Genomic DNA, 23,937 nt, shown 5'->3' on the forward strand with positions numbered 1-23,937 from the left:
ATAATGTTCATTCTCTTTGGTTTAGCCGGATATTTCTTTTTGTAATAGAACTATAATGTTGAAACTAAGGGTATTTTAGTAAATTTGATTCTAGTAGTAATATTTTGTAATTGTCTTATTTCACGTACGTTGTCAAATTTCATAGATTGTTACAACTCGCATGACCAAGTCATCGATCATACCTTTGTCTTATATTTAATCGATGTTTATAAATGACGCATAAGTTCCTCTTATCATTCTCATGACTACTAATCTCAATCTGATGGAGAAAACGTCAGCAATTTTTTTATTCCTTTTCGTGGGAACTTTTGTCACCATTTTTCAAGTTTCAGATGCCACAGAGACTTCCAATGCAATTTTCATATTTGGTGACTCAACGGCTGATGTGGGAACAAACTCTTTCTTGCCCATGACCAAAATACGGGCCGATTTTCCTCACAATGGGATTGATTTTCTCAATTCAAGACCTACGGGACGCTTTAGCAACGGTTTCAATAGCGCCGATTTTCTATGTTAGTATTTTTACCAACAATATTCTATATTCTCTAACATGTTCTTTTAAAACATTCAATATATGGATATACTCATATTTCAAATGATACTTGGAAAATATTCTTTAGCAACTATCAAACACATCGCCTTATTTTGTTTTGTTTGCATTGGGGTTGATTTCAGCTAAGCTAATGGGGCGCCAAAGAAGCCCACAACCATACTTGTTTCTTCAAAAAGCGGGACTTACGAACCGAATGTTCAGTGGCATAAATTTCGCCTCTGGAGCATCCGGTCTTCTAGATGTCACAGGAAAAGAATTGGTAGGTCTGTTAGTAATTTTCATAATGTATAACTATTCATGTACTGAATGGTTATACAGGTGATGCGGTCGTGTGCAGTCACACGACCGCATGTCTACTGCATATTTTTTTTGTCTTTCTCTAATGTATACGATCAAAATGTGAGCAGAACATTGTATCTATGTCCGACCAAATCAAACAATTTGAGACTGTTTGTAGCAATCTGACACTAGTAAAGGGTCAAGATGCGGCAAAGAACATGCTAGCCAAATCCATGATCGCCATCAGTGTCGGTAGCAACGACATTTTCGGCTATTTTGAAAAACGAAGCACGGTTGATCCTCTTGTTTTCATTGGTTCTTTAATGGCAGCATACGAGTGTCACATAAATGTAAGTATTTACAAAGCATTCTAACCATAACATCATAACAAAACACATAAATGTATTTGGCGACGGATTTTGCATCACTAATTCAAACAAAAAATGATTAAATACAAGGCATTGTATGAGCTCGGAGCAAGGAAATTCGGGATTATAAGTGTACCACCAATCGGATGTTGCCCATCACAGAGAATTTACAATTCCACTGGTGGATGTTTGGAGATTGAAAATACTTTTGCTCGAGCTTTTCATTCATCGCTTGATGCCCTCTTAAAGAAACTCACCTCCAAGTTGTCAGGATTGAAGTATGCACTAGGCAATTCATACGAAATGACAATCAATGTTATCAATCATCCAAAACTCTTTAGTAAGTACAAACATAAACCCATTGCGAGTTGCCACACTCTTTGGTCTAAAAACACCATGGAAACTTTCCATGACAAAAAAACAAATACATTCAACGAATGTTGATTTTAGCAAGTTAAAATCTATTTATTTATTTATTTTTTTGTAGATTTCAAATCAGTTGACACGGCATGTTGTGGAGAAGGGTTGTTGAATGCAGAAAAGACTTGTACACCGCAAGCAAAATTATGTTCAGATCGAGACACGTACCTATTTTGGGACTTGTACCATCCGACGCAATATGCTTCCGAGCTTGCAGCTACGACTTTATACAACGGTGGACCGCAATTTGTGACCCCAATTAATTTTGCTCAGTTGGCCGCGTATTGATTAGTTAGTTACATGGCATTCTTAGTTAAGTTTATGTGACAGAATATTTGCAATTAAATCAAACGACTTATGATCATATATTCCTATAAGTGAACTATGTTCGTATTTTATTATTGTATCAAACCAATTGTGATCGATTTAATTTCAATTTTAATATACACACACAAAGAAACAAACATGGTAATGCTACCTCTCGTCTTCACATTCTATACACGGACATGGTTGCACCACCGTTGTACTGACGTTGTCACCACTAATTTGGGTTTATTGCTGCTTTTTTTTTTTCTGATATATATATGAATCCTAAGATCTTTGTCAGTTTTGTTTGAAGATAAGTTTTTATGGGCTATTTTGTTTGTTTGTTTGGTGGATCGGGTTTTATCTGATTTGTTTCTAATATGTTTGTTTTTTGTTTTGGATATGATCAGTTTGTTTCTTATTATTTATCTAATTTTGGAGATGGATATTTTTAGGTTGAGAAATTAAATTACCTCCTACTATTTCTTCCTACTAATATGCCTACCCATTAGAATCATGACACATGTCATCCTTCTCTATTTCCATTTAATTTTAGTTGATATACCTATAATACCCTTAATGAGGTAAGATTGACGTAAGATCAGACGTGCTCTTCTTTTCCTCTTATTTTTTCATCGACATCTTCCATTATCTTCTACATTCTATTGATCTTCAATCGACACACCTCCACTCGCTTCTACTCATCTTCAATCGCTACTGATCTTCAATCGACACCCCACTCGCTTCTACTGATCTTCAATCGACACCCCCAATCGTTGCCTCCTAATCGTTGACCCCTTACAGTATCGTAGCGGAAATTTTGTCATGTAAAATTTTCGAAGGGAAATAGACTGTCAGTTTGTAAAAACAAAAAATATTAAAAACCCATATAAAAATAAAAGTAAAAATACTTTAAAAGAAGCTGTAAAAAGAATTTTTTTTTTTTTTTTAAAAAAAAAACAAACTTAAAAAAAAGAAAAAAAGAAAAAAAAAAGTTTGTAAAGAAACTGAGGAAATTGTACGTAAAAATGAAGGTCACGTAAATATTATAATAAGTGAAAGTTGGGGAAAAATATAAAAAATATTTTAATCTAGATCAAATCTGTAAAAAACTAAAGTTGGAGTGGGGAAGACCATGAAAAAAAATCATAAATTAGGTGCAAAATTTGTAACAAAACCAAAGGTGGAGGTGTGAGAAGCAGTTGTCGAAAAATAAATAAAAAAGGAGGTGGTGGAAACAAGGTTGTTAAAATCGCGATTTGATTGTAGTTTCGTAGCATCCTACGATCCTAACTAGGTAAAACGATTATGATCTTACTGTGATCGTTTTTCGGTAAGATCGTGGTAGGATCGGATCAAAAGATCTTAGAATTTATCGTAAGATCGTAGGATCGTTACTATATTTTTAAAACGAAATTATAATATTTTTTAATTGACTAATTATGTAGAATACCAATTTTGAATTGTTTATCACTAAATTCTGTATTGGATATGTATTTTTTAAGTTTTAAACAATTTATCGTTAACCGAATGGTTAACATTTATGAGTTAAAATACTTTTGGTTAAAATCTTACGATCCGATTCGATCTTATGATCACAATTTTGCAAAACGAAAAACAATCATATGTAAGATCCCTTACATTTTCATTTTTTTTGTCGATTTAGCCTTTACATTTTTTTCCGGATTAAATCTCAATTATATTTTTTTTTTCTAAAGAAACCCTTACATATATGTTATCTTAGAATATTTCTTGTATCCGATTCCATAATTCCATAGCACATGCTCATAGAATCATGCTAGTTTTGAGTAAATCTAATGATACAGAAAACTTCAAGATGTGCAATGATCATTAGTGTAATCAAGAGGTATCTAAATTAATTTTTTTATGTTGCTTGTGGCGAAGGAAGGGTAAAAGTTGTTATCGTTGACTTTTCTCATTCTCATTAGGGAGTCATAGAGTTCTATGATGAAAGATGAGAAAGACAAAAAGAGAAAAGGGATAGCATCCGTTGGTGAGAAGAAGAAGAAGAGGGGAGGGGTTGTTCTTCTTCCATTATCGAACCCTATGACTCCTAATGAGAATAACCCATGATCATAATGACGATTATTATGCATCTTGGGTTGAACTTTCTTAGATGATTACATGTGCCTACAACATTCTTCTCCACATCGATGATGCCACGTGGAAGAGAAATATATGCAACCATCAAGCAATAAGGTTACAACACAATCTCTCTAGATTTACTCCAAACCAACATTAAGATGGGAGCATATGTCATGAAGTTACGGAACCGAATGCAAGAAAACTTTTTAAAATAACAAAGATGTAAGAATTTTTTAGAAAAAAATATAAAGTTGAAATTTAATTAAAAAAAATGAAAAAATTAGGGCCTAAATCGGGAAAAAAAATGAAAATGTAAGGGTAAATCAAAAAAGCAAAATTATAAGGACTAAATCGGGAAAAAATATGTAAGAGCTTTTTCTAGAAAAAAAATAAAGTTGAGGTTTAATCTAGAAGAAAAACCAATATATATATATATATATATATATATATATATATATATATATATATATATATATATATATAGAAAGAGAGAGAGAGAGAGAGAGAGAGAGAGAGTTAGTTGAGGTTTAATCTATTTTTGGTGAGGACTCTAATGAAATGAGTGGTTGTGCTTTTTTTTCTAATTTTTTAAAAAAATTAGTTGTGAACACGTTGGCATTTTTGTAAATAACCTCACTTTATGTGGTTTTCCTCTTAATGTAAAAGTTTTATGGGCATACTGGTGAAACTTACTTTCTAGTGCATTGGACAAACATTGAAGCTGATGTTTTCTTCTTTTTTATCTAAGTTCTTGTACAATTATCATGGTAAACTGCGAATCCTTCATGTAAACCTTCATTTGGTCTCGTAATGGTTTTCAATTCCTTGTGTTTAAGCTTCGTTTTGGTTCAATTTCAAGTTATGGAAGCATGTAAACTTTTGTTTCTAATTTCTACTATTGTTAGCATCATTTTGGTTCGATCAGAGCTATTTGTTGATGTTTATTGTTCAATTTTTCTTTGATTTGTTATGATAAAACCTAAATATAGTTACGATTTGTGATTCTTGAAACCCTGGTTTCATCTTTTTGTCGAATTAAGCTCCAATATCTATGAGATTTAATACTAAGATCAATTCTTTTTTTAGTTTTTTAGTTTTGAAAAGATTTTTGGATGAAGAATTTAGATAAAGTCATCAATGTGAAGCTTAATAAAATAACGTTTACAAGGTTTTTGACCCAATGTCTCAAAGAAAAAACATCTTTGAAATTTTGAATTCTTAAATATTTTGTGATTGTCTTTATTTGTTTATATATGTAATAAGTACTTATGTAGTTGCCTATGCCAACGATCATTGGTTTTTCCTTAAATTAACTTTTTAGATAAAATGATAGATACAATTAAAAGGTAAAATACCAACAATATTACTGTCAAAATAAAAATAGATTATGTATCAGAGCTTTATGTATGATCCAAATCTATGATTATGGGTTTAGTGAGTGATTTCTTTACGTGTGTATGTGTGTGTTTTCTTTCTTCTTTTGTATTTTTATTTTTTTGGCTTTTTCAGGGCTAAATATTCATTCAGGCATATGGTTTAGTTAGGAAAATTACGGTAAACTAGTGTTATAATGTAATCTTTGGGGTCTTTAGTGGTTGTTGTTTTTCATACTTTTTAACTTGGTATGTACTTGGAGAATTAGAGAATCTTATAGATACACGTTTTAAGTGAACTAAGTTATAGTGGTTATATGTGTTGGATTAGATGTCTAAGCCCATAACTATTATTGGTATGAACTCGACCCGCGAGTAGCATGATCCATTTGGGTTGCATATCATCAGGACAATTTGTTAGGATGGACTTTTGAGAGAAGAGGTTGTATATGATTTATTAATATATTATAAGCTATAATATATTAATATGAAATCATATGTTTTAATATTGATCAAGAATTAATTTGGAATTAATTTAGTGATCAAAAGAGATTAATTAAATCTATGGGGACTAATTATGGTAATTAGTGATATTTATATGTGTTGGGCTTATGATCCATTTTGGACCAAGTTTATGTATGGATACATAAAGAGTTGGGCCACATGAACCATGGATCATAAAACACATGGGTATGGATTTGGGTTATACCCATGACCCTTGAAGTACCACACATATAAATACAAGCATCTTGACCTAAAACGGCCACCCTTATGTGTGTGTGCATGTTCTTGGAGTTCATGGAGGTGTTTTGGGTGCATGAAGATTCTCTCTCAAGTTCTTCCTTTGTCCTTGATGTGTTGTGACTTCATTTGAGGCTTCCATAATATTGGGGCTAAGCTCTTAAGGCCAAATACATCAAGGCTTTCAGCCACATAAAAGGTATGTTACACTAACTAGTATCTTGTGTAGTTTACATCTTTGCATGCTAGTTATAGGCTTAATACCTTGGAAACACCTTTGCATGTATAATTAGTGAAAACATAGATCCAAGGTATTTAGGGTTGTATGTGCACCATAGGATGTTGTATTATACTAAAACCCAACAGTGGTATCAGATTCATGGGTTGTTTTCAATTATACTTGATACAAATTGCTGAAAAAAGGCTTAAAAATCGAATTTTGTGTTGTCTGGACAACTGACTCGCCGATTCCATTAAGGGACTCGACGAGTCCATGTGTAAATTCATCCAACTCGTCGAGTTGGTTCATGCACTCGACGAGTTGGACCCCCTGATAGCATAACTTCGAGTTTTTTGGCTGGAATTGGACTACGAACATTACTCTAAGCTGTTTTGAACTTATAAACCTGTTTTTATGTGGTAATGTTCATGCTAATCTAATTCAAAAGATAATTGTCAATAGATTCATGTTTTGTATTAGTTTAGTGGTTAGGCTAAATACATGAAAATTGTTTGATTTGAATTATCTTGTTCTTATGAGTTAGTTTAGATTAATAAACAAATTATGTGATAATTTGTTTTCGATCCAAATTGATCTAAACGTTGTTCATAAAATGTGTTTTTGTCACTTGTACTCAAGTTATATGAAAAGTCTCATTTATGATTTTTAAAAACTCATAAGATTTCCATAAGTTATGAAAATGAAGAGTCTCATTTTTTTTAACGTTTTAAAGTCTTCCATAACTTGTCCTCAAGTTATGGAACTTGAAAAGTTTTTTCATTAAAACTACTTTAAACTCATAAGTTATGGAAACCAAAATTTTTTGAATTGTTCAAAACTTGTCCTCAAGTTTTGGAATTTGTAAAGTTTCTCCCCATAAATACTTTAATTCCAAGTAAACCCTTAGAATTTTAAAAGTTAAAATTCAACCCTTATACTATTATAATATTAATAGTTAATAGTTATATATATATATATATATATATATATATATATATATATGTATATATATATGTATAAGAACATAGTCAGTCTTACCGTTAGTAGGCCTCATTCACGAAGCCGGTCTATATGGGGGGTATAAGGTTACTGCCTATAAAATGGCAGTTTAATGGGTGTCCACTCTCACCCAACGCTTCCTTGACTGGTGGAGGGTCTTTAGGCTAACGGGTTTGACACGACTATAATTCTCCCTTCATTAAAAGTATAATGATAAATACTAAGTAACTAAATACTTATAAATTCACAATCTTAGTTACTTAGGAAAATGTGAATTTGGTGCTAACCCATGAAATTACACTTTGTACCTTACCAAGTCGACGGTGGAGCGTGTGTGGGTAACCGGCACACTAGCATGGACTAGTGAGAGTGGAAAATGGTGACTTAATGTTTATCATAGATCGGTGGAGCGCGTGTGGGTAACCGGCACATCGATTAGGTGATAAATATTAAGGGTACCAAGTCAATTTGCATGGTTATTCACACCTTGTTTGTGATCCTCGGCATCCCAGTCACAAACTTGAGAGGGCACAATCGAGATTTAAACATGCCATTGAATAGTTCAATGAATCTCAAAATATCTAGGAGTTTCAAACCAATTAAAACCTAATTCCTATTTCGTTTTTCATGGTGGAAATTGGTGAATCGTCATTCGCCCACCTTCAAATATTTTATAGCTTGGATTACGACATCCCTCTTCCATGTTATAAAATATTGTGTTGGGTCCTAGCCTTAATATTTCGTATTGGGTGTTATATTAAGGACTTAAATCAACTAACTTGAATTTCTCCCATTGTCTAGTTCAGACAACTATGATCTTCCCAAATCCCTTGAAACAAGCTTTCCTAATGAAGATGATGTCCCGTGGTTGGATCATGGAAATCATACTTCAATTCCTCCACCTCCTCCAATTATTCTCCCTAACCCACAAGTTCTTGAAAAGTTCAAGGTCACTCAAGCCCTAATGGCAAGCAAACACTACAAAAAATATGTCATTTAGTGGCATACAAAAGTGCCACTAAAACTCCAAAAATATGCCACTAAAGGCTTTTCAAAGAATCTGCGGCATACATAATAAGTGCCACTAGAAACGCTCCCACTAAAAACCTTTAGTGACACTTTTTGTTTTTGCCACTTCAGTTTTTAGTAGCACTTTAGAATTTGTCGCAATAGAAAAAAGTTTTTTGTGGCACATATTTTGTGCCACTAAAGGCTAGTTTGATTCAAGAATTGATGCTACTTTTAGTTACACATTTCAATAATTTAATAACATTTTTCATTTGTCACAATACATAAAAATGTTTTGTGGCACATTTTGCGACCAGAATTCCGGAAATATTCATGAGCTTTATAATTTATGCTACTTATATTTATAGAAATGTTTATATATAATATAAAATAAAATAAAAAAGAAAAATTGGATTAACTATAAATATAATAGTATTAACTTTCGTCCACATAGCTTGTTGTAATTAAATACTTAACAATAATATTCGGTCTCTGTATCTAGGATGTGCTATTGAACATAGTAATGAGTCTAAAAAAGGAAAAGAGTTTTAGTGGTAAATAAATATGTAAATATATACTATAATTAATACTCTCTTATGAAACAACTTATTAATTCTTTGAAGAGAATACTAGTTGCATTAAAACTTGGAACGTGACAACATGTAATGTTTACATGTGGCCTATACCACAACAAAATACAAATATACCCTCTTTCCAAAACCAAACACATTTCCAGGAGTCTCATAATAATAATTAGGAATACATTAATTATAAGTCTTACAGAGGCATTATCATATGTGCTTAGCCCTACACCAACAGCAAAAACAGGTCGCCCCTTTAACAAGAAACCAAACAATATCTCTTTCAAAAAAAAAAAAACCAAACAATAGTCAATGAAGATCACATTGGAATCTTTAATTACCATGTTTCTTTGGGGATAAAATTGACAAATATGGTGAAGATGAGTACCTCTTTTGTGTAACATGACATTCCTAAAAGTTGTGAATCAGGAACTCCTCTATAAAAGTCAGCAGGAACAATCGGTTTCTGTATAGATAAACAAAAAAAAAGTTAATATGTTGCATGGACTTATCATGTTACATTTATGGCAATCATGAATATATGACAGTTATATAACATGCACCACAATAAAAAAAATAGTACAAAAGCACCAATAATATATTATCAATCTCATTTTGAATCCTCTAACTTAAACAAGCAGCAAGCTGAAAAGAGAACATTTTATAATTTGAAATCTTATAATAACAGATTAATTTCAAGAAATGAATTTGAGCTTACTATTTTGTGGGCCTTGGGGGCATTTCTGTCTCTTGCTTTTAGAAACCACACCAGAGCAGTTGGATACCCTTAATGCAAATATACACTCAATTTGACCAGAATTAGTCAACTAGACAAATTATTAAAAGTTCAAATATAAATTATTATAATTGTAGGTATGGTCAAAGGAATATCTTATACCAAGAGGAGGGCGGTCAAAGATTTAATGTTGGTTAATGAGAGAAATCGAATCGTGAAGTGAAAAGACAATAGATTTTGTGTGATTATTAAGAAATTTGTTACCCTTGATATTGTCGAGAAGCTTTGAGATTCATTCCAAACTGTGAAAAATACCATAATTGCCCTGGACCTTCATGCCTAAAAGTATATTGAATGCTACCTGTACAAATATGAAAAAATCTTGAAGCCAATGAATAAATTGAACTCCTTATGAGATAGAATCATGTGCAAAAAGAACATATACATTTGGATTGATACTAATTTCATGGAGTACATTATTTTGGAGGAACTTGGTGAAGAACCTCTCGGTTTCAATAGTGTCAGTCAACAGGGCTTTAACCGTTTCACCACCTTTTTTTTTCTCTCTTTAGCATTTCTACAAACACTTTATGTGCACTTTTCTTAAGCATGTTATGAACTTCTACAAACCAATTTTCATCATCATTCCGATCAAGTCCTTCCTTAGGAACCTCTCTAATTCCATCCAAAGCACCTATTTTATGACAAGAAATACGATGAAGCAATGGAGAAGGGTAAAGAAAGAATAAAAATAATTTTATGAAGCCGATTTGAAGAAGATATCCATGGATGCAACCAATTTGAGAGAGAAAGAGACGGAACCTCATATTAGGAACCAATGAGTTTACACATACACAAATCAGTAAAAAAATTAACAACATAGAATAAAAGCAAAACAAAAAGAACCAAAGAACTCACACTCTGCCAATTCCTTTGGGTCTTCCTTCTATCCTCCAAATCTACATTAGAAATTTGAAGATATCTATCGGTGCAATCAATTTGAGGATGCAGCAGCGGCAATGGATGAAGTAGCGACGTAGCCTGACAAAGACGTGGAGCGAAGACGGAGCTATGATCCGGTGTCGACGAAGAGAGGGTAGTTATGGTGCGTTTAGATCAACGTTAGTGGGAGTGAGAGTTGGGTTTTAGTATTTTATTAGGTTAAAAGGGTGGGAGATTTTAAGGAAATCCCAACAGTTAAACACAATCGAAGATAAATAAAACTATTTAGTGCAAATTACAAGAGAAATAAAAAATAAAATGTTGATAAAATAACTGAATTTCCTAATTTTTATAATAATCATTTAGTTATATTTTTGATAAAACAAAATTCTTTAGATGCACATTAAATAATTATGCCGCAAATAACTACGAATAATAGTGACATAAAATATTATGTGTCACAAAATACATGAAGTTTTTTAATGGCATACAAAAAGTGCCACTAAAAACGCGATTTAATGGCACATCAAACATATGCCATTAAAAATGTGTGTCACTATATGTCATTTTATTTGTAGTGAAAGTCTATGTGTGCTCACATCTTAGAGATAAAGTCACATATTGACAAGCCGCGAGAGTTGGGTGTCAAGGTCTTGAGGAAGTTGGTTGTTGACTAGGTTCTTCAATCACTTTCTAAGTCACATAGTGAGTTCCTTTAGGACTACTACATGACAGACCATGACATGACCCTTAATGATCTTACCAATTTGCTTGGTGCTGCTGAATCAGCAATGATTTGGAGCACTGGTAAAGCAAATTTTATTGGAAGATCGACTTCTCAAATTTCCATGGACATTGACAATGGTAACATTGGAAATCCAGAAAAACTTTCTCTTCCCAATGGAAAGGGATAGGTCATAGTCAACTCGGTTGACCAAATGGTAAATAGAAAGACTAAGTTTGAGATAGTCTCATGTACCATTAACAAAGTGTCTCTATTTCCAAAGGAAGGCCATTGGTTGCGAAGCTGCCCTATTTACCTGAGAGATCATAAGGATGGTAAAGTCAAAAGTTTGACTCTAGTTCGGGTAAAGTCCACTATCTAACTCTATTAAGTTCCTATTTTGAGATTTTTATTACATGATGTGACTGGATCGCATTTTGATGTTTTAAGAATCAAAGAAAAAAGGGGAAGCTTAAAGGAAGAATATGCTGATTCTGATCACGAAGATGGATTTCGATCGCATGGTTCGGTGATCAGAATATTGAGCTGTTGCTTAAGAGTTGTGATAGATTGCTTAGGAATAGATAACAACATTGTTTTCATATGCATTTGCATTGTAAGGATAAGTTTTTTTCCGCATAAGCGAAAATATTTTAATTTTATTTATTTTAAATATCCTTACAGTGGCATTTGTGAAAAATTGTTGTTTATATGATTCCATTGATAGCAATATTGGAAAATGGATTTGATTCTTTCGTTTGTGGTAGTGTCATAATTTACCAAATAATGAAACATTCTCATCACCCAAGTTTCAGTTGGATAGAAACTTGGAATCATGCAACTTGTATTGTATGATGAATGAGAATTTTTCATCTTTGGAAAATTAAGACTAATTCCTTGTTCACATGTATATGTGAGTCAAGTGAAGGACTAGGAGATCGGGTACACTTGGTTGTGCGCTGGTCAGGTCCACCACAAAGAGCGATAAGGCTATTCGTCATGATTTACTAAAGTTTAGTAAATGTGGTTGTGAATTGGTCAGCACCGAAGACGCCCACAGAAATCCGTCAATTCTTGGGTCTCGCTGGCTACTACCGCAGATTTATCTAGAATTTCTCCAGAATTGCTAAGCCTTTAACCCCCCTGACTCAGAAAGGTGTAACCTTTAGTTGGGGAGAAAAGCAAGACTTTGCGTTTCAAACGTTGAAGCAGGCCCTATGCAGCGCACCTATCTTGTCCATGCCCGGAGGGATGGAGGACTTCGTCATCTATTGTGATGCATCCAATCAGGGCCTAGGTTGTGTGCTCATCGAGCGAGGAAAGGTTATTGCCTATGTCTTGAGACAGCTGAAAACACATGAAGTCAATTATACAACTCACAATCTAGAGTTAGGAGCAGTGGTCTTTACGTTAAAGATTTGGAGTCATTATCTCTACGGAACCAAGTGTACTGTCTTCACCGACCATAAGAGCCTACAACATATTTTCGATCAGAAAAAGTTGAACATGAGACAGCGGCGATGGGTAGAGCTACTCAGTGATTACAAGTGCGAAATACGCTACCATCCCGGCAATGCCAATGTGGTAGCGGATGCCCTCAGCCGAAAGGAGTATTCAGGTCGTAAGGTGAAGGCACTGACAATGATCATCCATTCCCAATTATCCGATCAAATCTGAGAGGCTCAGCTGGAAGCCCTAAAACCGGAGAACATGTCGGAAGAAGCCTTGAGAGGAATGGAAAAGAACTTAGAGGTCAAAGGAGACGGAGTTTACTATTTCATGAACCGGATCTGGACCCCGAAGTACGGCGGGTACAAGGAGGTTGTCATGAACAAAGCTCACAAGACTAGATACTCCGTTCACCCGAGTTCAGATAAGATGTATCTGGATCTCAAACAACTCTATTGGTGGTCGAACATGAAAGCAGCGATCGCTACCTTCGTGGCCAAGTGCCTGACTTGCGCCAAGGTGAAGGTGGAATATCAAAAGCCCTCAGGTCTACTTCAGCAGCCGGAAATACCTGATTGGAAGTGGGAAAAGATTACTATGGATTTCAATACTAAGTTACCCAAGTCTCCGAGTGGGCACGACGCCATCTGGGTAATTGTCGATCGACTAACTAAATCCGCCCACTTCCTGCCAATCAAAGAAAACTTCAAGATGGAAAGACTGACACGAATCTACATTCGCGAGATAGTCCGCCTTCATGGTGTGCCCATATCCATTATCTCCGATCGAGATAGCAGGTTTACCTCGAGATTCTGGCAGTCACTACAGAAGGCCCTTGGAACTAAGCTGGATATGAGCACAACTTACCATCCTCAAACAGATGGGCAGAGTGAGAGAACCATTCAAACATTGGAAGATATGTTGAGAGCTTGCGTCATCGATTTTGGCATGTCGTGGGACACTCATCTACCCTTGGTCGAATTTTCCTACAACAACAGCTACCATACCAGCATCAAGTCTGCTCCGTTCGAATCCCTCTATCGCCGTAAGTGCAGATCCCCTCTGTGCTGGGCTGAGGTGGGCGACACGCAGCTAGTCAAGGGTCAAGTCCTCGATAGTACTCTCACAGGCCCCGAAATCATCCGAGAGACTACTAAAAAGATCGTACAAATCCGAGAATGACTAAAGGCCTCAAGAGATAGACAAAAGAGCTACGCCGATAAGAGACAAAAACCCTTGGAATTCCAGGTTAGTGACCGTGTTCTTTTGAAGGTCTCACCCTGGAAAGGCATGATAAATTTCGGAAAGCGTGGAAAGCTGAATCCGAGGTACATTGGACCATTCGAGATCCTCGCTCGGATTGGTCCTGCAGCATACAAACTCCGCTTACCCCGAGAACTTAGCAACGTACATCTGGTCTTCCACGTGCCGAACCTAAAGAAGTGTCTGTCCGATGAGATACTTGTGATACCTCTCGGTGAGATCGAGCTAGACGAGAGCTTACACTTTGTCGAAGAACCTGTAGAAATCATGGATCGGGAAGTCAAACGAACGAAACAAAGCCGAATCCCGATAGTGAAGGTTCGCTGGAATGCCAAGCGGGGACCTGAATTCACTTGGGAACGTGAAGATTCAATGAAACAGAAGTACGCTCATCTTTTTCCGAGTCCATGATTTGTATTCAGTGTTTGAATTTCGGGACGAAATTCCCTCTAACGGGGGATGATGTGACAACCCGAACCTTTTTCTAGTTTCCGTTAATTAATTTCCGTTAATAAAATTTTATTTTATTGGGTTCCGTCAATTTCCTTTGGTTTGGAAAATCATTTAATTATATATTTTGAGTTCTATATTCGAGTCGGAACTAAAACCACGCGAAATTTCGGGAATTCCTTCGAACGAGACCGCGTTCACGGCCGTACATGAGTTCACGGCCGTACACCCGTGTACGACTGGAGTCGGGTGGACCCCACCCACCGACCACTAAAACCCCTATTTATACGAGACCCTACCCCTCATTTACACTCTTCTGGCCGGACACTCTCTCCCCTTCTCTCTAGACTATCGACCGTACACCCCTAAAAACACCCTTAACCTTCCGGAAAACATCGAGAAACACCATTTGGGGTTGTTTCGGAGCATCTAGAACACGTTTCTCGTCGAAATCAGCACCTTTGTTCTTGAGTGTACGGCCGTACACCTTCAAGTTCAGTGACTGCACACTAGTCTACGGCCGTACACCTTCAAAGGGTCGTACACCCTTCAAGAGGCCGTCTACGGCAGTACACCTGTATACGGCCGTGCACCTGTCTACGGTCGTACACCCCGTTCACGCCCGTACACACTTCCTAAGCAGTGATTTAGACTGAAAATTCTACTTTCCTTGATTCGATCAAGTCCCGGTAACATTCCTTAACCAAACTCAAGTGTTTTTCTAACACTTTATCTAACGAAATCGCTAATTTAGATACATATATGTATTTAATTGTTATTAGGATTCCGTTAGGTGCCACATACTACAACTCGAAGGTCTTCATTCCAGTCCGTTAATTCGACGCTTGTACACAACTAACTGTGAGTTCATACCCCTACGCTTTTACGATTTTTAATGTTTTCAGGGGGGGGGGGGGAATACAAGCCAAACACAAATGATTTTAACAAGTTTTAAACTTATCAATACAGTCAAACGATTTTCACGTTTTATAAAATATTTAGATATTTTATCCCTTTTGTACTATGTTGAGCATAAAGGACACTTTTATTTTGGAAACACAATTTCATAATTTTCGGAATAATTTACAAACCAAGTACATATCATTTCAAGTAAACTATAATAGGTATCGTTTGGGGTTTTCAATACACAGCTTTTACGAATTCAGAGTTATACACTGCTAAACATCTAAACTATGACAGATTTAGTTTATGATATACATTTTTATAGGAGTACAATATTTAATAATTATTTAAGTATAATTATTTCTTTAACCAGTATACAAGGGATCCAAATACAAGAGAATACTATAGAATTACATGTAAACTAGATTATACAAAATTGTGAGACTCTACTTCAAAACTGTACCATTAGGTGCACTGAATTAAATCCTATCATAGTATAACCAGAGTCTCCTAGACGGAGAGCGTGAGATTTGTGAATATATCTATTTGGGACAGACAATCCCACAGCTGAGCTGCTAGCTACAGTTAGGCAGGCATGCCTGAGGTGACAAATGTCATGTAACCGACGCCTGAAGAACGTTGTAAAGGTCACTAGGTCATATCAAGCATGGTTATACGACTCACAATAAGTATAAACTAACCTTTCTTTACGAGATTTCATTCTTCATTAGTTTTATTTTAATTAATAGAACTATTATACCTTACATTGATTTCAGAGATACAATACACGGTTTTATTTAAATAATAAAACTAATATACACACTGTTGGTAGCCAGAGTTTTCAAACAAAACTTACTATATGTATCAGTGATAGCCAGGATTTTCAAAACATAATATTCTATATAGAGGTTTTTATACAGAATTCATCATACGATACACCTAGTAGTAACCAAGCATATAAACTAATATGTTTTATATACTACAACCAGATACAATAACAAACATTCATGGTTAACTCTATAATTCCTTAGTTTAGGCATCAAGGTTACGTATGGAGCATATTCGATAGACTGTGGAATGTGTGGTTTCCGCCTCATTTCCTGTTCCTTGTTTGGTTGTGGATTTAGGTCAGATTCACATAGTCAACTGTCTGTTCGATGTTGGTTTATACATGGCTAACATGAACTAAGAGGTTATAGATAGAACTGATATTATCTCACTCTTCCACTAAAGAAAATATTGGATTTTCTTGGAATCATGCAAAACATTTTTACAGAGTCATCAATAGGTTTTCAATACAAAAATATCGCTTATGAACTCACCAGCTTTATGTTGATACTCTTTCAAAACTGCTTGTATTCTCAAGAAATTAGTAGATAGGTACCACCCCGAGTTTTGAGAAGACGGAGCGTATAGAGTCACGTCTTTCTATTTGATTATACTTTTGATGTATAAAAACAAGAATCAAACAGATGTAAACCCCTTTTTATTTATGTATTCAATGTAATGGTTGTGTTTACTATGATTGCTATGATACAATTGTTGTGATACTACACATGACGTCATCCACCCCCGAACGTTTCCGCCGTTCCGGTTTGGGGGTGTGACAACTATATAGGATGAATGCACGTGCTTTACATTATCTAAAATCTCTTTTCTAATAATTTTAGGCCACTATAGTAAATGGTAGAAATATCAAAATAGTAATATATATTTGATTATTATGAGCCATAACTTAAAATAATCCATTTTTCCTTATGAATTATGATCCATAACTTTAAATGATATAAGACTTGCTATTTTTATGATTTTTTAGGATTTCAAATGGAAAATAGATCTTTTGTTCAAAAATAATGATGTTGAATGTGTGTTGTTTCAGACAAGGCCCATGAAATGGAGGAGATAATGTTAATGTTGATATAGAACCCGAATTTGATTGTCAAGATGTAGAATAACTGAGATAAGGAATAAATAAGCTTCTAAGATGGCGTTGTCTAGTTTTAGTTTCTGAAAAGCTACATTTGTGAAAACTTTGGAGGAATATGATAATTTGATAAGTTACAAGACGAAATAGATTTATGGTGATGCACATTTTCATGAAGTTCAATTTAGGGCTTAAGGAAACAAACCTCTATGATTGTTGTTCACTTATAAACATGGTTAATAAAAACTTTTTATTTCAATAGTTTTCTTACTTTTGGTTGTAAATTGAATGTTTTTATTGTGTTCATGTTAAGTGGTTAATAAACAATTATACTTAGATACGTTTATTTGGTTGTTGTGAACATGGCTAAGGTACACTTTTAATTTTTACTAATGTATTTTTCTGATATGAAACATAGTATTTATACAGAATATACTTTATAATTCATGTCATATTTTTATGTTATGGATCATATATTTGGGTCTTGTTCTTATGGATCATCTTAATTGTGGATTATGTTAACTTGGTTGAAAATTTGGTTCATGATATGAATGTTTATGGGTTCGTATTATTTTTCTTCGATCAAAAATAGTTTATGAATCACATATCTAGATCATTATTTTTTAAATCATTTCATGATCCATAATATTGTTTTTAGGATATGATTTAAATGCGATATGTTCATAGCTTAAAAATATGATATGAATCATATTTTCTTGATCCAAAACGTATGTTTATGGAGTGTTGTCCTTTCAAATGTTTAAAACTATGACATTTATATGTTCCATAAGAATAATATCCAAACATTTATGATCCAATGTTACAAATAATGTGATAAAGAATAAATAATTATTGTGATCCAACCTGATATGATACAAAGTTGTTGTGATTCAAAACATTACAATGCTCCAATTTTAAATCTACAAATATGTCATAATCTAAAACTTTATAATGATCCAGTTCGAACATTTTATGCTCCAAAAAAATTATCATCCAAAAGTTTTAGAATCCAAATATTTTATGATCCAACACTAAAAATGAGGTGATAAACAAATAAATGATTTTATCTAATCCCAAACAATGTAAAAAATCAATTCAAAAATATTTTGATCCAAAACTAAAATGTTGCAATTCTTACAATAAAATGATTCAAACTTGTGATAAACTAAGAAAATGTGTATCAAAAATAAACATTATGGATCATTTATCTAGATCATGATTCTGTGAATCATGTCATGATCCAAAACATTATTTTTAAGATATAATCTAAGTGTGATATGATCCATAAAAGGATGACATGAACCATACTTGCTTGATCCAAAACATTTTCTTATGGAAGATTGTCCTTTCAAATGTTTAAAACTATGTCATTAAGATGATTCACAAGAATAATATCCAAATATTTATGATCTAATGTTACAAATAATATAATAAAAATAAATAATTATTATGATCCAAGCTGCTATGATATAAAGATGTTGTGATCCAAAACATTACGATGCTCTAATTTTAAATATACAAATATGTGATGATCCTAAACTCTACAATGATCCAATTTGAATAGTTTATCCTCCAAAAAAAATTATTATCCAAAACTTTGATGATCCAAACGTTTTTATGATCCAATGTTACAAATGACATGATAAACAATTAAATGATTTTATATAATCCCAAACAATATAACAAATCAATTATGTTAATCAAATTTTGATCCAAAACTATACAATATTGTAGTTCCACCAATAAAATGATTTAAACATGTGATAAACTAAGAAACTTTAAACCATAAAAACACCTAACCTAAGATTGACAACAAGGTTGCCTGAAAACCCTAAGAAACCTTGCACTTATGAAGCAATTTGATGAAGATTAGGCATCTTGAAAACCTTGTAAACGTTGTGGTCCTCACAAGTAATAACATCAGACTTTAATCCACAATGACGATTAGAAGAACACCTTTAGCAGCAGAAATCGCAACGAATTTTGGGCATTTCATCATAATTGACCCACCATAACTAATGTCAACTCATTTTTAATAGAAAATCAACAATATGAACCGATCTTGTAGTGAATATTGAGATATCAAAGTCACCAATGATGGCATTTAATGCCAATATGATGAACCCAAGAAAAAGCATATTCCCATGATCATGATCTGTGACATACGATCTTCAAAGAGCCAACTATAGAACTAAAAGGAGGCCACCACAAACAAATTTATATAGACATCTAGAAGCCACCAAACATAAATTTTAGAACATAAGAGCATGACTACGGAGCATGTTGAATCATCAAGCCATCAATAACATCACAAACAACATCATCATGAAACATGTATATTTACATGCCACTGAAAGAAAACACACCTAAAAGACACCCACTAAACACCAATTTGAATTGGGAAAATACAAACACGACTATAAAAATTCTGAACTCTTTTAGGCATTTCATCAATCACTTGTAAGGCATCATCAAATATAAGCTGGTAACCCTTTTATAACTTAATTTTTTCACTGAATTTCTTGCAAACATATAAATCCATATAAAAGAAACTAGTTTTATAAGATTTATATTATTAATATGATGTACATCATATTACAATCAGAAATTTTGTTTTTATAACCTAAAAATAAAAAACATGAGTACATGAAAGAATCAAAATTTAAATCATGTTTTCCATGAAACAATTGCATTGAATCACACCAAACATCAATATCAAATAACATGATGTTGAGAAAAACACAAATTTTGCGTTAATCGCATTAACCTGAATTTAAAAATCAATTTTAGTGAAAAGACACAAAGCTAGAAGAAGATAATGAATTAAATTTTCAAATGCAATCAATGGATGAAAATTTGTTATATCTAATTAAAATTCACCTGATCGAATCAATATCTTCCGATTATTAGTTGAATTTAGGATTAACTTCTTTCCTTGATGAAGAGGGTTGTGAAGATGAAGACAATGATATTTAAAGTAACTTGTAGCCCACTCTAATACATATTTTTTCAGCCCACTCAATGCCCAGACCCAACCCTTGCTGATTTTGTTTTGTGACAAAAATGACCTTAATGAGCTCGATTGGTCGTGATTTGTTCTCGCAGCCCTCACTGAAATTAGTGTCCTCACCGGATCCAGACCCTATTGCTCGTCGCCGGAAACAAGGAAGTTGTCGATGTCTAGGAGGTTTGTCATGGCTAGCAAGTTAAAACAAGAGGGGCGATTTTGTGTTCGCGTAAACAAGAAAAGAGAATGGACAAAGCCGTATCTGGTTTAAGGCTTTAGCGGTGACAATTAAAACCCTTTAGCGGCGACAACGAATTAACTGGGGGAGAGTTTCTTGGTCTTATTTTTGGGGTGTTAGCAGGTCGTCACGTCTAAAGGCGTCACTTTATTGATGTTTTACGAAAATGTGTTGTAACAATTGGGGATGTTGGTGATAAGTGCAATGGTGGTGACTTAAACTTCGAATTTGGTTGCATGTTATCGTGGGTTCTTCTTAGCATGGATCTTTGATTTCTATTCCGAGTTAATTATTTTGCTGCCCTTTAATGAATGCTCTTGGAGGCTTGGTTTTTGATGTTGCGCTCCTTGATCGTATTTTTAAAGAGCCTATCACAACTGTCAAGAGTATCCCCCATTGTTATCGCCTTACTTTCTCTCAGGATTTGAAGAGTGCCCTTTACAAGGTGATTGCCCAACCTGGCTCGGTTGAGGCATGGATGTGTTTGTTACTTCTTCCTCGCTGCACGCTGCAGGTGTTTAGACCCAAAAATAGACAAGAATGTAGGTCTGGGAATACAAAATCCTTACAGCACAGCTCCATCCTGAAGTCCTTGGATACATGGGGGAAAGAGGGTGGTATCACGAAGTTGGTTTAAAATATGTTAGACAATCCCGAGGTTGGAGCTATGAGACTGGGTGGAGGCATCCTTCAGAAGGAGTCTACATCAAGTAACACCAACATCAGATAATGTCTCCGTAAAGTTACAGATGGTCATTTTACCGCAGCAGTGAAAGTGTTATGCTCATCGGGTGTTGCACCATATAATGGTGATACTATTAAAGCTTTGGAGGACAAACACCCTTTCAGGACACCCCAATCCATGCCTAGCCCCATAATTTCTGAACCTCCCCTTGTAGCAGACTTTGACTATGTATTTGGTTGCATCAAATCCTTCCCTAAAGGAACTTCTTGCGGGAGAGATGGCTTGAGGGCTCAACACTTACTAGATGCCCTTTGTGGAGAAGGGTCTGCTATTGCCACAGATCTCATACATGCTATCACATCAGTGGTTAATTTATGGTTAGCGGGAAGATGTCCAACCATTTTGGCAGAGTTTGTTGCGTCCGCTCCTCTCACGCCTCTACTTAAACCTTACAATGGGATCTGTCCGATTGTAGTAGGCACTATATGGAGACGTCTGGTTTCCAAGGTTTCCATGAAAGGTATGGGTAAAGAAATGGCCAAGTACCTTAATGATTTTCAGTTCACGGTTGGTGTATCCGGCGGTGCTGAGGCTGTGTTACACAGTGCCAATAGGGTGTTGAGTGAACACCATGCTGATGGGTCTCTTGTAATGCTGAGTGTGGATTTCTCGAATGCCTTTAACCTAGTGGATCGATCAGCATTGCTCCATGAGGTTAAGAAGATATGCCCTTCCATTTCTTTGTGGGTAAATTTCTTGTACGGGCAAGCAGCGAGACTTTATATCGGAGACCAACACATATGGTCTACCACTGGGGTGCAGCAAGGTGACCCCTTGGGCCCTCTTCTTTTTACCCTCGTTTTGCACCCGCTTGTGCACAAGATTAGAGACAATTGTAAGCTCCTTCTCCATGCTTGGTATCTAGATGATGGGACTGTCATTAGGGATTCAGAGGAGGTGGCTAGAGTGTTGAACATTATTCGGTTGCATGGTCCAGGCTTGGGTCTTGAGTTGAACATCAAGAAAACGGAGATTTTTTGGCTCTCCTATGATGGTAGGAAGCTTCGTGCCGATTTATTCCCAACAGATATAAGGAGACCTTCTTTAGGGGTGAAGCTACTTGGGGGGCTGTTAGCAGAGACGTAGGGTTTATTAGCGGGCTGGCCATGAAGAGAGCGGTCAATGTTGTTGATTTGATGGGCCTTCTTCCCCAACTATGTGACCCACAAAGTGAGCTCCTTTTGCTTCGATCATGTATGGGCATTGCAAAACTTTTCTTTGGTTTAAGGACATGCCATCCGGTACACATAGAAGAGGCAGCTTTGTTCTTTGACCAAGGATTGCGCAGGTCTATCGAGGATATGGTGGTATGTGGAGGCCCCTTCTTTGGAGACATTCAGTAGCGCCTGGCTTCCTTACCTATTCGTTTCGGTGGTTTGGGTTTGTACTCGGCATACGAGGTTTCCTCCTACGCATTTGTAGCCTCGAGGGCCCAATCTTGGGCATTACAAGACCACATCTTACGTGACAGTGGCGTATTTGGTATGGACTCTGATTACCTATGTGCTATGACTCGTCTTGGCGATACGATTCCGAGATTTGACTGTAGCGGTTTCACTAATAAGGACACCCCCCCTAAATCCCAAAAAGCTTTGGCGTGTACCCTTTTAGCAAAATCGTCCAAGATATGGAAGTCGACTTCAACATGACTGTCAGACCGAAAGCAGTCTTTGAGTGTCTGCGGGCACCTCATGCTCTGGATTTTCTGCTAACTATCCCTATTGATGGTCTTGGCCAGCATATGTCTTTGTGGAGTACCGAACTATCATTCGTTACCGCCTCATGATTCCCTTATTCCCAATTGACGAGATATGCCCAGTTTGCCGCAAGGCATGCTTGGATACCTTTGGGGAACACGCAGTTCATTGTAGAGAGCTCCTTGGTTTCAAGTACAGACATGATGTGGTTCGGGATGTTCTCTTTGATGCTTGTCGGCGTGCTGGTATTTCTGTGAAGAAAGAAGCGTCAGTGAACTTTTTGACGGACCCGCAGGATGGAAGGTCCACAATTAGATCGGCTGACATTTTGGTCTTTGGATGGATAGGAGGGAAGGATGTGTGCGTGGATCTTACTGGGGTCTCCCCTCTCGTTGGTTTGGGGAGCGGAGGTTTCACAGCAGGGCATGCCGCTTTGAAAGCCGCTGCGTGCAAAGTGGTAAAGCACGAGAATGCATGTATAGAAAATCAACATGTGTTCGTACATTGTGCATTCGATACATTTGGTTTTCTCGCACCAGAGGCGGTGGAGCTCCTCAATAGAGTCCAACAGGTCATGCATTCTAATGTCATATCTCCTAGATCCACAAATGTTGTTTTCAAAAGAATTGGTTTTGTCATCCAGAAAGGGCTAGCAGCACAACTTGTTGCCCGTTTGCCTTCAATCGATATGTATTGAACTTTTATTTTTCTATGAATGAATATTGTAGATTCAGTGCTACCATACAAGTGATCATGACATGATTCCTAGCAACATAAAGTCGGTTATAACCAAAAGATTTTTATAACTGTATATTTTAGACCAATGGCGCATAGCTAGCAGATATAGCATACTAAAAAGCACATCTAATTATCAATAGATCATGCATTTATCGCTTGTTCATTTG

The 23,937-nt window shown here is 35.5% G+C and overlaps 1 protein-coding gene across 1 annotated transcript; it reads left to right on the forward strand.

Moving 5' to 3' along the window:
* Window positions 1–262: 262 nt before the first annotated feature.
* Window positions 263–1,911, forward strand: LOC145105167 (GDSL esterase/lipase At5g55050-like). Its single transcript, XM_079042300.1, has 5 exons — window positions 263–512; window positions 676–812; window positions 961–1,182; window positions 1,291–1,540; window positions 1,688–1,911. The coding sequence occupies exons 1-5, from the start codon at window positions 263–265 to the stop codon at window positions 1,906–1,908; spliced, it is 1,080 nt and encodes a 359-aa protein (XP_078898426.1). The 3' UTR covers window positions 1,909–1,911.
* The last annotated feature ends 22,026 nt before the right edge of the window (window positions 1,912–23,937 follow it).

The sequence above is a fragment of the Lactuca virosa genome, chromosome 4 (assembly GCF_052849685.1).
Source record: "Lactuca virosa cultivar CGN04683 chromosome 4, Lactuca_virosa_CGN04683_v6, whole genome shotgun sequence".
Lineage (NCBI taxonomy): Eukaryota > Viridiplantae > Streptophyta > Magnoliopsida > Asterales > Asteraceae > Lactuca > Lactuca virosa.